This window comes from Chiloscyllium punctatum, chromosome 6 (assembly GCF_047496795.1).
Source record: "Chiloscyllium punctatum isolate Juve2018m chromosome 6, sChiPun1.3, whole genome shotgun sequence".
Taxonomy (NCBI): Eukaryota; Metazoa; Chordata; class Chondrichthyes; order Orectolobiformes; family Hemiscylliidae; genus Chiloscyllium; species Chiloscyllium punctatum.
In genome coordinates this window covers 21,804,584-21,817,452 of record NC_092744.1, presented here as the reverse complement: position 1 = coordinate 21,817,452, position 12,869 = coordinate 21,804,584, and the positions used below count along the sequence as shown (strand labels likewise).

Below are 12,869 nucleotides of genomic sequence, written 5' to 3'. Positions count from 1 at the left end.
TACAATTTAGCATGGCCAATCAACTTTACCTGCATGTCTTTAGACGGTGGAAGGAAACTAGAGCACCCGGAGGAATGCCATGCAGACAGGGGACAGCATGTAAGTTCCACACAGACAATTACTCAAGGCTGGAATTGAAACCTGTTCCCTGGCGCTGGAAGGCAGCAGTGCTCACCAATGAGCCACTGAGTCACCTAGATGGAGTGTCACCTCAGGTAACAAAATATGCATTGCCATTTTCAATAGACAACAATTATCTGTCATTCTGAGGTGCAAAGCAGTTCAGAATGACCCACAGTAGCATTCTACCCTCACGTTTGATGTGTGCCAGTTTCAACTGCCTGACCTGCAGTTCCCAGTGCCAGGGAACAGTGTTCAATTCCAGCCTTGAGTAACTGTCTGTGTGGAATTTACATGCTGTCCCCCTGGCGGCACGGTGGCACAGTGGTTAGCACTGCTGCCTCACAGCACCAGAGACCAGGGTTCAATTCTTGCCTCAGGCAACTGTCTGTGTGGAGTTTGCACATTCTCCCCGTGTCTGCATGGGTTTGCTCCGGTTTCCTCTCACAGTCATAAAGATGTGCAGGTTAGGTGAATTGGCCATGCTAAATTGCCTGTAGTGTTAAGTGAAGGGGTAAATGTAGGCAGAATGGATCTGGGTGGGTTGCTCTTCAGAGGGTTGGTGTGGACTTGTTGGGCCGAAGGGCCAATTTCCACACTGTAAGTAAGTAATCTAACTGCTCTTCTCCAGCCAAGTTATTAAATTGGGAAAAAGATGGTCCTGAGGAGGTCCAGCTCCTGATCAGACAAAAAAAGTTGTTTCCTCATGTTTTGCAATCAGTGGAATCTTGAAATCTGTGCATAAATTTATCAGGGATGTAAGAAGATGAGATCAGCCACTCTCTTCCAGTATTTGAAGTAGGAATTAACAGGAAATTAGAGTAATTTGCACTATAATGGCTTTAGATGTAGGGAATGACATTAAAGTGAGAGTTAGGTTGTCAGGGATTATGTCAGGACGTTTTGAAGGATAGTCACATTGGACTCGAAACATTAACTCTGTTTCTCTCTCTGCAGATGCTGTCAGATCTGCTGAGTTTCTCCAGCACTGTGTTTGTTCACGATATCTGATTTCATTACACATGAAAATCAGAAGCTCTCTCTCAAATAGCTGCTCTGTTGGGGGTTAATTGAAAGTGTCAAGAACGAGCTTGCAGTGTTTTTGTTGACTAAGATATTAAAGATATTGAATCAATATTCTGTTGTTGTGAAAGTGACGGACCAGAGTCTTGAAGCACAGCAAAAATCAAAACTTCATCACAGGACCCTGGTGTCATACTGGATGAAGCCACTTGATCATTCTACAAATGTGGATTTTCCTGAGCCAAGTGGTTCGGTAAAGTCCCAAAACAATCCTTTATGCTAGCACCACCAGGTACAGCAGCAAGGAAGGAGAATGTTGATTCCCCACTCCTCTGTCAGAAACTAGGCCTTCATTTAACTGAGAAACATTCCCTCTGACAATGAGGCCACTGTGAGTATACTGTCCCAAATACAGTATTTCACTGGGATGCCAACCTCAATTGTCTTGTCTCTGGATTAGGACTTGAATCCTTAACCTATGGACTCTGAGGTGAGATAGGTGCCACTGAGCGAAGGTTGGCTCTAGAAGCTGAGTTACTGGGATTGACACACTGAGGTGTTGAATATAAGGGCTCCTCCTGCTCTTACAGAATGTTTAGTCACTATCCATTCATAGAACATAGAACATAGAAAATTACAGCACAGAACAGGCCCTTTGGCCCACGATGTTGTGCCGAGGTTTAATCCTAATGTAAAATATAATAACCTAACCTACGCACCCCCCAAATCACTGCTGCCCATGTGCATGTCTACCAGTCGCTTAAATGTCCCTAATGTCTCTGCTTCCACCACCACCACTGGCAATGCATTCCATGCATTCACAACTCTCTGCGTAAAGAACCTACCTCTGACGTCTCCTCTATACCTTTCTCCTAATATCTTCAAACTATGACCCCACATACCAGTCAATCCTGCCCTGGGGAAAAGTCTCTGGCTATTGACTCTATCTATTCCTCTCATTATCTTGTATACCTCAATCAGGTCACCTCTCATCCTCCTTCTCTCCAGAGAGAAAAGTTTGAACTTTTTCAACCTCTCTGCATAAGGCAAGCCCTCCAGTCCAGGCAGCATCCTGGTAAACCTTTGCACCCTCTCCAAAGCCTCTACATCTTTCATATAGTAGGGCACCCAGAACTGGACACAATATTCCAAGTGTGGTCTCACCAGGGACTTGTAGAGCTGTAGCAAAACCTTGCGGCTCTCAAACTCGATCCCCCTGTTAATGAAAGCCAAAACACCTTATGCTTTCTTAACAACCCTATCCACTTGGGTGGCAAATTTGAGGGATCTATGTACTTGCACACCCAGATCCCTCTGTTCCTCCACACTGCCAAGAATCCTGTCTTTAATCCTATATTCAGCATTTGAGTTCGACCTTCCAAATGCATCACTTTGCATTTATCGAGGTTCAACTCCATCTGCCATTTCTCAGCCCAGCTCTGCATCCTGTCTCTGTCACGCTGAAGCCTGCAATAGTCCTCAATACTATTGACGGCAACCTTTGTGTCATCTGCAAATTTACTAACCCACCCCTCAACCTCCTCATCCAAGTCATTTATAAAAACTACAAAGAGCAGAGGCCCAAGACAGAGCCCTGTGGGACCCCACTCAACACTGACCTCCAGGCAGAATATGTTCCATCTACAACCACACTCTGCCTTCTGTCAGTCAACCAATTCTGAATCCAGATAGTTAACTCTCCCTGTATCCCATACTTCCTGATGTTATGAACGAGTCTACCATGAGGAACCTTATCAAATGCCTTGCCGAAGTCCACATACACCACATCCACTGCTCGACCTTCGTCGACCTGTCTTGACACTTCCTCAAAGAACTCAATAAGATTTGTGAGGTATGACCTGCCCCTCACAAAGTCATGCTGACTGCCTTTAATCACACTATGCTTTGCCAAATAATCATAAATCCTATCCCTCAGAATTCTTTCCAAAACTTTGCTGACCACAGACATAAGACTGACTGGTCTGTAATTGCCAGGGATTTCCCTATTACCCTTATTGAAAAGAGGAACAATGGTCGCCTCCTTCCAATCCTCTGATACGACTCCCTTGGAGAGTGAGGAGGCAAAGATCCTCTCCAGTGGCTTAGCAACCTCCTTTCTTGCTTCCTGGAGCGTCCTCAGATAAATCTGGTCTGGCCCCCTGTGGACTTATCAATCTTAAATTTTTTCCAAAATTTCCAGCTCATCAACTTCATCAATGTTGTGGTTCTGTTCGCCGAGCTGGGAATTTGTGTTGCAGACGTTTCGTCCCCTGTCTAGGTGACATCCTCAGTGCCTGGGAGCCTCCTGTGAAGCGCTTCTGTGATGTTTCCTCCAGCATTTATAATGATTTGTACCTGCCGCTTCCGGTTGTCAGTTCCAGCTGTCCGCTGCAGTGGCCGGTATATTGGGTCCAGGTCGATGTGCTTATTGATTGAATCTGTGGATGAGTGCCATGCCTCTAGGAATTCCCTGGCTGTTCTCTGTTTGGCTTGTCCTATAATAGTAGTGTCGTCCCAGTCGAGCTCATGTTGCTTGTCATCTGAGTGTGTAGCTACTAAGGATAGCTGGTCATGTCGTTTCATGGTTAGTTGGTGTTCATGGATGCGGATGGTTAGCTGTCTTCCTGTTTGTCCTATGTAGTGTTTTGTGCAGTCCTTGCATGGGATTTTGTACACTACATTGGTTTTGTTCATGCTGGGTATCGGGTCCTTCATTCTGGTGAGTTGTTGTCTGAGAGTGGCTGTTGGTTTGTGTGCTGTTATGAGTCCTAGTGGTCATAGTAGTCTGGCTATCAGTTCAGAAATGTTTTTGATGTATGGTAGTGTGGCTAGTCCTTTGGGTTGTGGCATGTCCTCATTTCGTTGTCTTTCCCTTTGGCATCTGTTGATGAAATTGTGGGGGTATCCGTTTTTGGCGAATACATTGTATAGGTGTTCTTCTTCCTCTTTTTGCAGTTCTGGTGTACCGCAGTGTGTTGTGGCCCTTTTGAACAGTGTTTTGATGCAACTTCTTGTGTGTGCTGGGGTGGTTGCTTTCGTAGTTTAGGACTTGGTCTGTGTGTGTGGCTTTCCTGTATATCTTTGTGGTGAATTCTCCGTTCGGTGTTCTCTGTACCATCACGTCTAGGAATGGGAGTTGGTTGTCCTTTTCTTCCTCTCCAGTGAATCGGATTCCTGTGAGTGTGGCGTTGATGATCCGGTGTGTGTTTTTAATGATTACAAAGGTATCATCCACATATCTGTCCCAGAGTGGTGGATCATCAACGCCACACTCACAGAAATCTGATTCACTAGAGAGGAAGAAAAGGACAACCAACTCCCATTCCTAGACGTGATGGTACAGAGAACACCGAACGGAGAATTCACCACAAAGATATACAGGAAAGCCACACACACAGACCAAGTCCTAAACTACGAAAGCAACCACCCCAACACACACAAAAGAAGTTGCATCAAGACACTATTCAAAAGGGCCACAACACACTGCAGCACACCAGAACTGCAAAAAGAGGAAGAAGAACACCTCTACAATGTATTCACCAAAAACGGATACCCCCGCAATTTCATCAACAGATGCCAAAGGGAAAGACAATGGAATGAGGACATGCCGCAACCCGAAGGACTAGCCACACTACCATACTTCAAAACCATTTCTGAACTGACAGCCAGACTACTGTGACCACTAGGACTCATAACAGCGCACAAACCAACAGCCACTCTCAGACAACAACTCACCAGAACGAAGGACCCGATACCCAGCATGAACAAAACCAATGTAGTGTATTAAATCCCATGCAAGGACTGCACAAAACACTACATAGGACAAACAGGAAGACAGCTAACCATCCGCATCCATGAACACCAACTAACCATGAAACGACATGACCAGCTATCCTTAGTAGCTACACACTCAGATGACAAGCAACATGAGCTCGACTGGGACAACACTACTATTATGGGACAAGCCAAACAGAGAACAGCCAGGGAATTCCTAGAGGCATGGCACTCATCCACAGATTCAATCAATAAGCACATCGACCTGGACCCAATATACCGGCCACTGCAGCGGACAGCTGGAACTGACAACCGGAAGCGGCAGGTACAAATCATTATAAATGCTGGAGGAAACATCACAGAAGCGCTTCACAGGAGGCTCCCAAGCACTGAGGATGTCACCTAGACAGGGGACGAAACGTCTGCAACACAAATTCCCAGCTCGGCGAACAGAACCACAACAACGAGCACCTGAGCTACAAATCTTCTTCCAAACTTTGAACTTCATCAATCTTGATCTGGTCAAGCCTGTATCCCAGCTCCTCAAAGTTTTCATTCACAACAAGATCCCTTTCCTGAGAGAAAACTGAAGCAAAATATTCATTTCGGGCTTCCCCTATCTGCTCAGACGCCACACACAAGTTCCCTCCTCTATCCCTGGTCGGTCCTACCTTCTCCCTGACTATTCTCTTATTCCTCACATATGAGTAAAATGCCTTTGGGTTCTCCCTAATCCTTCTTGCCAAGCCTTTTTCGTGCCCCCTCCTGGCTCTCCTCAGTCCATTTCTGAGCTCCTTTCTAGCTAGCCTGTAATCCTCTAAAGCTGTGCTAGATCCTTGCCTCCTCCAACTTACGTAAGCTGCCTTCTTCCTTTTGATGAGAAGCTCCTCTGTTCTCGTCATCCAAGGTTCCTTAAACCTACCCCTTCTTACCTGTCTCAGAGGAACAAATTTGTGCTTCTTGGCCCTCTCTGTCCTGCTGGACTCTGACTGGCTGCACTCTGCTCTTTTGACAGGTGTTTGGCTCAATGATTTGGTGCAGGTAGCGGCTCACGAAATTGGGCATGCACTTGGGCTGATGCACTCCCGCAATGCGAGTGCATTGATGCATCCCAATGCAACCTTTACGGGACAGCGAAGGATCACACAGGATGACATCTGGGGAATCCAGAGATTGTACGGTATGATTATTATTTACTCCAATTGGGAGAGTGCAACCTGAAAAGGGAAAATGATTCAAGGATAACATTCAAAAGGGAACTGGGTAAGTACTTTAAAAAGGAGCAGAGGGATAGTGGGAAGTAGTTGGACAGACAGCCAGCATAGAGGGAATGGACCAAGTGATCATCTTCTGTCTGAGAAAATTCTGTATTTATGGGTCAAATAATGATATATTTTACAAAGGAAGAAATGAACTAGCTTCAGTCTCTCAGATTAGAAAGATTTTGCGAATCATATTATAATATTGCAACATCTGGAGTTAGGCCTTGTTTAATGTAGCAGCTGCCAGTTACCTGCTCATCTATATGGCTTGCTGAGAATTGCAGATGCTCATGTGATGAGTTAGATTAATGATGGCTATATTTATAACTGTCTGTTCCGTATAGAATGTTGCTGATTATACAAATATCAGGGATATGAATATTAATCAAATTCTAGTATTTTCATTTCCACAGTATTGTACTAAAGTGAAAGAAGCCATTTGGCCCATCAAGTGTGAGTTGGCTCCCTGAAGCTATCCAATCAGTATTGTTTCCACACCATATGACAATTTTTTCCTTCTAATATTTTTCTAAAAGGAAGTGGAAAGATGTGAATTTCATGTACAGCGTCTATCGCTGTTTTTCTCTCATTCTTTACTCCTGCAAATGTGACTCCTTCTTATGCCAGGGGTTGACAGTTGAGGTCCTTGCCCAGGTCACTGTTCACTACATATTTATTTATTTATTTTTGTTCACTCATGGGATGTGAATGTTGTCGGGAAGGCTAGTATTTATTGCCTGTCCATAATTAATTGTCTTGGATTCTGTGAAAAATGGCACTCTTTTGTGAAGAAACATTGTCCCAGAGTAAGATGCCTTCTGGTACACCCAGTGTTAGGTAGTGTTACCCACAATGCAGTTAGGGCCGGTGTTCCAGAATTTAGACCCCACGACAGTGAGGGAATGGTGATATGTTTCCAAGTCAGGACGGGGAATGGCTTGGAGGGCAACCTGCAGGTGGTGCAGTTTGCAAGGTTGGAACATGATGTCTAAGGATCCTTGATGGGTTATTGCCGTGCATTCTATAAATGATACATACTGCTGTCTTTGTGTGTGTTGGTGGTGGGAGTTAATGTTGAAAGTGTTTAATGGGTTGCCGATTAATCGGGCTGCTTTGTCCTGAATGGTGTTTTGAGTGTTGTTAGAGCTGCACTCATCCAGGCAAGTGGGGGAATTCCATCACACTTTTGACTAATGCCTTACAGATGGTGGACAGGCACTCGGGGTGGAGAAGCGAGTATTCTCCACAGAATTCCTAACCTCTAACCTGCTCTTGTGGCCACAGTTTTCACATGGCTAATCCAATTCAGTTTCTGGTCAATGGTAATTCCAAGGTTGTTGATAAAGGAGGATTAGGAAATGGTAATGACATTGAATGTCAAGGGACAATTATTGGATTCTCTCTTGCTAGTCATGGTCATTACTAGGTACTCATGAGATGTGAATGTTATTTGTTCGAAATGTCGATTCTCCTGCTCCACAGATGCTGCCTGACCTGCTGTGTTTTTCCAGCACTACACTCTCTATTCTGATCTCCAGCATCTGCAGTCCTCAGATTCTCCTACTTCTCAGCCTAAACCTGGATACTGTCCGGGACATGAGCTGCTTCAGTATCTGAGGGGTTACAAATGCTACTGGACATTGCGCAATCATCAGTGAGCTTTCCAATTCTGGCCTTATTTTGGAAGAAGGTCATTGATGGAGTAGCTAAAGGTGACCCGACACAGGAGTATGATTTGCTTTCAAACAAATGCTCAGTTACAGTACATGCCTAACTAGGTTATGAGATGGTCACATGACATTAACCTGGGTGATTTTTCACTCTCTGATTCTGGTATGTTATCTGCAACAGGCCATCCTACAGTAATACTCTTTCTCCATCCCCGACAGGATGCATTGATAAGAAGAGGCTATGTGATCCCTGGGCTCGTCTTGGATTCTGTGAAAAACGACGCTCTTTCATGAAGAAGCATTGCCCCAAAGTGTGTGACCTGTGTTTTGGTGAGTTTCAATTCAGCCTGAGATCTGCAATGAAAATGCTCTTTCAGTCAGAGCAAATATTGTGGGGTCTGAAATTCTGCATCATGGAAGCATTCTTTATTGCAACTACCCAAGTCCCTGCTTTTACAGGTGGAGAGGGTGAGAAAACAAGTGGATGCTAGATATCCACGTGCACTATGGAAACCCAGACCTACCAGCTGTTTGATTAGAATCTATGATGGCACCTACCTTTTGCATAGTGCTTTCAATGCACATCTGCAGGAGGCCATTCAGCCCCACAAAACCATTCTGTTTTCAATTCAATCATGACTGACTGGTGTGTTGGCTCCATGTCACCAACTTGTTTCTTAATAGCCTCTTCTAACAGTCTCAGTTTTGAAAATTTAATCACTTTAAGAAGGTATCGCTAATGTTTGGCAGGGTTCCCAATATCTGCAGGTGTTTCCTGACATTGCCCCTGAATAGCCTGGTATGAATTCCAAGTTCATGGCTCCTTATGCTGAAGTCTCCCATCCAAAGGAAATAGTTTCTATCCAATTACTCGATAACATTCTTTAATGATCATAATGTTTCAATTAGATCAAGCTTTAACCTTCCATGCACTGGTGAATACAGTCCTGGTCTTTGCAACCTTTTTTCAGAACTTAATTGTTCTTAGTCCCAGTGTCATTCCAATGAATCCATGCAGAACACATTCCAAAGTCAATTGCTCCATATGGAAAGGCAGTGCCCAGCTCAGACAAACCCTTTCAATTAGACCCTTGAATAAATTACAGCCCCCTTCAGATAAAGCCAACATTGAATTAGTCTTTTCAATTGTCTTTTGCAGTTGCCCACTAGCTTTTAGTCACTAGTACTTGGGCTCCTAAATCTCTCACTGCTTGATGGCTTCTTCACATTTAGAAAGCTATTATTTCGATTGATCATTCTTGTGTAAAAGCTGCTACTTGGAATTTCCAACCCTGGTCCCATATATTCCTGGAATTTTCCCCACATGATCGTCCACCTCCAACTGTCTCACTCTTGCCATGGATGGCTTGACATGCCGATCTTGCAATGCAGTTGTACCAACAGTGATGTCTCTTGTTGAATAATTCATGACTGTCTGTTAAACATTTGCTCCCAATCTTCAGTACTTTCAGAACTAGTAATCCATCAAAGAACAATCAATTACTTCTCAAGTTTCCTGTGAGTTTTCTCCTGCATTTTGCTTATAACAGTGCCCCGAGTGGTTAATTTTCAATTCTTGGAGACCTGTAGGACAATCTTGGAAGAGAATTTAACTTGTTTAAATAAAGACCGAAAGAGCTTTGAATGCTGAAATCAGAAGCAAATACAGAAATTGCTGGAAAAGTTCAGCAGGTCGGGCAGTATTTGTGGAGAGAAGTCAGAGTGAAGATTCCGTTTCTTGTGACCCTTCGTCAGAACTGGACAGAATTTAATTTAATTCGTTTTGTGTCCCATCACCTACACCTGGCACTCCAAGCAGGAGTCAGAACTGTTAAAATATTAATGAAAGATTAAGGGCAAACCAAAAAAAAAATTTCTTTTAAATAATCACTAAGGAGAATTCATGGTTAATTTTCAATTTATAAAATCTTTGGTTTTGGGGCTCCTTTTATTTGCTTTATGTTTGATAATTTCAGTTCCACTTTCAATTTGGTGTCCATCAGGGCCACTTGGCTCCTGAACTCTTCACAAGTTTGGTCAAAATATGAACAAACCCCCAGAAGTGAGGTGAGAGTGCCTGACTTTTCCATGGCATTTCCATCACAGAATCTCCTACTATCGAATACTTGGGTGTTACCACTGACCAGATGCTAAACTGCATCAGCCATATAAATACTGTGGCTACAAGAGGCGGTCAGAGGCTAGGAATTCAGTTTTCAGTAACTCACCTTCTGACTTTCCAATGCCTGCCCACCATCTGAAGTGCACAAGTCAGGAATGTAATGGAGTACTCCCTACGTGCTTGGATAAATGCAGCTCCAACAACCCTCAAGCTCAACAGCACCTAGGACAAAGTAGCCGGCTTGATTGTAACCGTATCCACCACCTTCAACATTCACTTCCTTCATCACAAAGAAGTATAAGGGCAGCAGGTGTATGGGAAAACCTGTAAGGTCCCCACCAAGTCCCTTCACATCATGATTTGGAACTGTTTTACAGTTCCTTTACTGCTGGATGAAGATCTTTAAACTTATTTCCTAGTGGCACTGCAGATTGCAGAGGTTTAACAAGTCTGCTCACTGTCTCCAGTACAACTAGTGATGGACAAAGAATGCCAATGACCCCACATTCCATGACCAGGTTAGAAAACAGGTCCAACTGCAAGTAAACTGAGCAATAGATCCATGGATAGATATCTTGTTGCTGGAGAAGTACGCAATCCTGACTTCGTAACAGACTTTAGGCAAGGTCTTTTTCCTGGGATGGGGGAATCCAGAACTAGAGGATTTAGTGTGAGAGGGGAAAGATTTGAAAGGGACCTAAGGGGCAACTTTTTCATGCAAAAGGTGGTGCCTGTTTGGATTGAGCTGCCAAAGGAAATGGTGGACTCTGGTACAATTACAACATTTAATAGGCGTCTGGAAAGCTATATGAATAGGAAGTGTTCAGAGGGATCTGGGCCAAATGGATGAGTTGGACTGAAGGCTCTGTTTCCATGCTGTATATCTCTATGACTTTATGACTATTTGCATTCAGAACCACCAGATACAGCAGTTACGACCACTGCTCTCCCTCGGAATATCAGGATGAAATATGTGTCCAAAGGTCGTATAGTGACCTTCAGATGTGGAAAAACTCTCTCACGTGCAACTCCTCTCAATGTCAGGTGAGTTTCATTGAATCAAGTGTATTGTAATTGTGCATTAATGCTGTGGAACCCTGCTATATTGTATACCATTATTCAAAGAGTAGCAGAGAATTGTCCCAGTATCCTGATGACCATTTCTCCCTCTGCCAATAGTAGTACAGCACAACAACAGCAACATGGGCTCACAGAGCAGTTTTAATGTTTTCCAGTGCAATTCATTGTCAGTTTGAAACACACACCAGAGACCTAAGCACCCATCACAGACAGATGTCTGAGTGCAGCACTGTCAGAACACTGTATTGTCAGAGATACTGGCTTTTGGATGAGGCATTGAATCAAGGTCACATTAGCTGTCAAATGGATATAAGAGATCTAACAGCAGTATGGAAGAAGAAAAAATGCCTTACCTGTCAATCAGTATCACGAACACAGAAGCCTGGTCATTATCAGGTTGCCACTTGTAGGATCTCTTATGCAAATGACCTGCTGCGTTTCTGACATTACAACAGTACTACAGCATTTCAGAAAGCACTTCATTGCCTGTAAAGCACTTTGGGATGTCCTAAAGCCATAAATAAGAAATAAATACACATCTTACATTTTTTCTAACACCCAATTGAAAGCAGAACTGCAAAGCTATCAGCAGCAGATCATTTCCACATGTTATGGATCTCTCAGGGAGTCGAAGTTGCTATCACAACATGCACTTTTATTTGCATGTTGCAGACAATGCATAGTGATGATCAAGATTCCAAAGTTCTTTCCATCATTTAACCAATCATGAATCTCTCCTGGGCTTTCTTTCTTATACAGTCAGAGTCGTACAGCATAGAAACAGGCCCTTTAGCCCACCAACACAAAACTAACTAATCCCATTAACCTGCACTGGGTCCTTAGCCTGCTATGCCCTGGAAATTTAACTGCTTATCCAGATGCTTCTTAAATGTTGCAAGAATACCTGTCAGCGGCGTGTTCCATATATCTACTACCGCCTGGGTGAAAAAGAGGAACTACGTTAGTTATCCTCCAGTCATCTGGCTCTTTGACTGTAGCCAGTGAAATATTAAATATCTCCACCAGGAACCCAGCAATCTCCTGCCTTCCTTCCCATAGCAGCCTAGGATACATTTCATTAGGCACCAGGATTTAATGCATTTGTACACCTGCTAATACCTAATACCTCTCCCTTATTAATCTTAATGTGTTCTAGAACCTCACCATCCCAATTGAAATCCCTAGCTAGCATGTCTTCTCTGTGAACACAGATGAGAAGTACTTATTGAAGACCTCACCCATGTTCTCAGGCTCCACACACAGGTTGCCCATTTGGTCTCTAACGTCCTGCTCTTTTCCTGGTAATCATCTTACTCTTAATGTACTTACAAACAGCCTTGGGGTTTTCCTTGGTTCCATCTGCTAAGGATATTTCATGGCACCTCTTTGCCCTCCTGATTTCCTTTTTAGACAATCTTCTAAACTCTATACTTTGGAAGGGCTTCCCCTGTTTGTAATGCACTAAATTTCCTTCTTTTTTTCTGAGCAAACTCTCAATATTCCTTGATGTCACTGGGCTTGCTGCCCCTGTCCTGCTTTGATTCAGTTTCCTGTTTGACATTGACGACTAAGGCTGGGTTCTGAACACACCTTCCTTGACCAAAAGGTCCTGGAGTGAGACTTGAGCCTAGATCTTGAGCCTGTGAGGCAGGGACACTGCCCACAAAACCTCTTTATTGATTCTATATCCAGGACAGTTTCTATTACATGAGGCTCATATGATTATTGAGCAACCTGCTGTATTGTTCTTCTTGTATCCTGGTTAGGATGCCTCATTATAATCCACAGAAGTTTTTAGTTCTTAAAAACAAAATTAGA

General features: G+C 43.6%; 1 protein-coding gene across 2 annotated transcripts in view; it reads left to right on the top strand.

Moving 5' to 3' along the window:
- mmp23bb (matrix metallopeptidase 23bb) overlaps positions 1-12,869 on the top strand; it is a 33,701-nt gene that overhangs the window by 18,007 nt on the left and 2,825 nt on the right. Inside the window, exons 5-7 of one of the 2 annotated variants that reach the window (XM_072572117.1) lie at positions 5,933-6,097; positions 8,069-8,179; positions 10,886-11,015. In XM_072572117.1, the coding sequence (XP_072428218.1) occupies positions 5,933-6,097; positions 8,069-8,179; positions 10,886-11,015 (406 nt within the window). The remainder of the gene's footprint in view (positions 1-5,932; positions 6,098-8,068; positions 8,180-10,885; positions 11,016-12,869) is intronic. The other variant, XM_072572118.1, reaches the window with a different exon arrangement.